A 2,570-nucleotide genomic window follows, 5' to 3' on the forward strand; every position below is an offset into this window, starting at 1 on the left:
AAAACATAAAGATAATGATTTTCAGATACACATCCATACAAGGGATCCGTACTGTTATCAATAAGGGTATGTCCGAGATTCATGAAAAAAAAAGGATTTGTAAACAACATATATTGTCTTACTTAATGTAAGACATTATTCATTAGATCACAGATTTGTATGTAATTAATGTACAAGATGATAATTATAGACAAACTACTGTAAATATCAACATATCAAGTATTGTATGTCATATATTCTCCTCAAAATGCATTCCAATACATGTTTTTTTTCATTACATCATCGGAAATGTTGCAATGGCAGTTGTATATTGATATTTCCAAAATATTTTGAAAGCCATAGTTTTTATTACATTCAAGTTAGTGTTAAGTAACTGATACAATTCAGACAGTTATGTAGTATCACACTACGTGGCCTACCTTTCCCCCCGATTTCTTGACTAGACAGCTGAAATATGCATCAATAACCTACAACACATGATGACAGAAAGGGAACATTGTAAATAATATTAGATTACACAGTTATCTTTCCATACACTTGTAGTGTTAATTAAGAATACCTCATCACATATCCAGCTTCTTGGTTTCAGGCAATGAAATGAAGTGCCATACAATTTGTAATTTCTCACTTTGGCCTCCAGTCTCTCTTTCTGTTTGCCATTCATTGCAAATTTTACTGTAAAGAAAAGAAACACCCATTACTTGCAGATAATTTCAGTCTCCTTTTTCTCTGTTTTCATAGTGTAATTTTTTTATGTGAAAGAATATTGTAACACACTTCATACATGCAATTGTGTTTAAAAACTGTTTTTGAAATGTGAGTTAGTTAACAAAGTACCTTTCAGAAACCATTTTTTGTCTTCCACATCCTCCATAATCATGTCACCAAAATCATATTCCTCCTTCATTTTATCATTTGGCGGAAGATCCTCCACTATCTCCTCTTCTTCCGTTGATGTGTTTTTTATATTGTTCAATGGTTGAACCTGATAATTATGCGATTCAGGCCCATCCAATTTTTGAATCTTTTCACAGGTATTTGTGGTCCCATTGTTACCAACTGTGATTTCAGTTACAATTCTTTCCTCTGTTGTGCTCTTGGGAGCAAATTGTGGAGGCTCTTTAAACGGCTTTAAATGTGCAATGCTGTACTTGGTTCCTAACATGGTTTCTAATTTTACTGTCTTACCCTCAATACTTGTAATTTTGTATGGTCCACGATATGTAGGTTCTAGTACTCTGCCTTTTCTTGTTCTCTTCCTAGCATTCAATAACAGGACAGAGTTCCCAACATCAAATTTTACTTCAACGTATTTTGAGCTGTTCCTTTTTGCATAATGTCTCTGTTGCCTTTCTTGTGCTTTAGAGATGTTCCTTAAAGCCATTTCAATGTCAGCCTCATGTCGCAATGTCTTTTCTATGTCATACTTTTTGCAGTATTCTTCATGGAGTGTATTAAAATCTGGGAGCTTAGAAAAATAATACAGAAAGTGTTGTATTTGTTCCCTGAATTCATACTGAAAGACATATGTACTTGTAAGCTGCAGGTGATAACATACACTTACCGTGTAATTTTCTGAGACTTCTTCTGGAAATATGGGGTCTTCTGCATACATTAGTCGAAAGGGGGTAAGTTTTGTGCTTGAGTGTTCTTTTGTTCGCATCGAAAATAAAATAGGATGAATTATTTCATCCCAATTTGTACCGTTGTCATCAACCATCTTCTGTAATGCTCTGTAAGAAATTATCATTGAGATTTTTCTGGTGGATCTGAAAGCACACGTTTATTGTAGACTGAAACTAATATAGAATCAAACTTGTGCAAAGAATAATCAAGATATATTTTCAATCAAAAACATGTAGCTTGAAAATTCATTAGTTAGTTGCAGATTCGGACACAGCAGATTACACTTGCCATTATTCATGTCATACTGTCACCTATTCACTTACGTTCTGATTTTTTTATTAGCATTTTCAACCAAGCCATTGGTTTGAGGATGGTACGGGGTGGAGAAGCTACGTTCTATGTGGAATTCTTTGTATAGATACATATTAAACTGGAAGAAAAGACAATAGATCATTAACTTACATATAGAATTGTCGTAAGGACTGTTCCTATGCCTATTTTCCATAAGTGTTATGTATAATTTATATTTTTAATAGTCTATCTTTTAATACTACTATTGGAAACAACAGTATTGTTCTTTCTATTGTCCGATTGGAAGATGACATTGAAAATTTTTAGAGCACCTGTCACAGTGACTAACTTAAGTTTCTTAAAAAAAGGATGTTGATTGTTCTGGAACAGTGGTTGAGAACACTGTGCCTTTCTTTTGACAGAAATCAGAAGTGGCCAGAAAACAATGTTCACTGACAGGTAGAAGATACCTAATCTTTAGGTTGAATACATTTTAAAACTTATTTTTAAAAAACTTATAACCTTATTATTGTGATTATTTGAAAGAATTATTACCTTATTACAGAATTCAGGACCACGATCGGTCAGTATGCGCTGTGGGAATCCACGCATACAAATCATGATGTACATTTTCTTGGCAACCTCAACTGCTG

At 33.5% G+C, this 2,570-nt stretch overlaps 1 protein-coding gene across 1 annotated transcript; it reads right to left on the reverse strand.

Annotated features, from left to right (window-relative positions):
* Nucleotides 1-459: 459 nt before the first annotated feature.
* On the reverse strand, nucleotides 460-2,052 carry LOC149523636 (uncharacterized). Its single transcript, XM_089781713.1, is given in 4 exon segments — nucleotides 460-514; nucleotides 516-675; nucleotides 838-1,733; nucleotides 1,950-2,052. Coding segments are annotated over 4 exon segments (1,212 nt in total). The 5' UTR covers nucleotides 2,051-2,052.
* Nucleotides 2,053-2,570: the final 518 nt, after the last annotated feature.

The sequence above is a fragment of the Pelodiscus sinensis genome, chromosome 13, assembly GCF_052426305.1.
Source record: "Pelodiscus sinensis isolate ZL-2025 chromosome 13, ASM5242630v1, whole genome shotgun sequence".
In the NCBI taxonomy this organism is placed as follows: Eukaryota; Metazoa; Chordata; order Testudines; family Trionychidae; genus Pelodiscus; species Pelodiscus sinensis.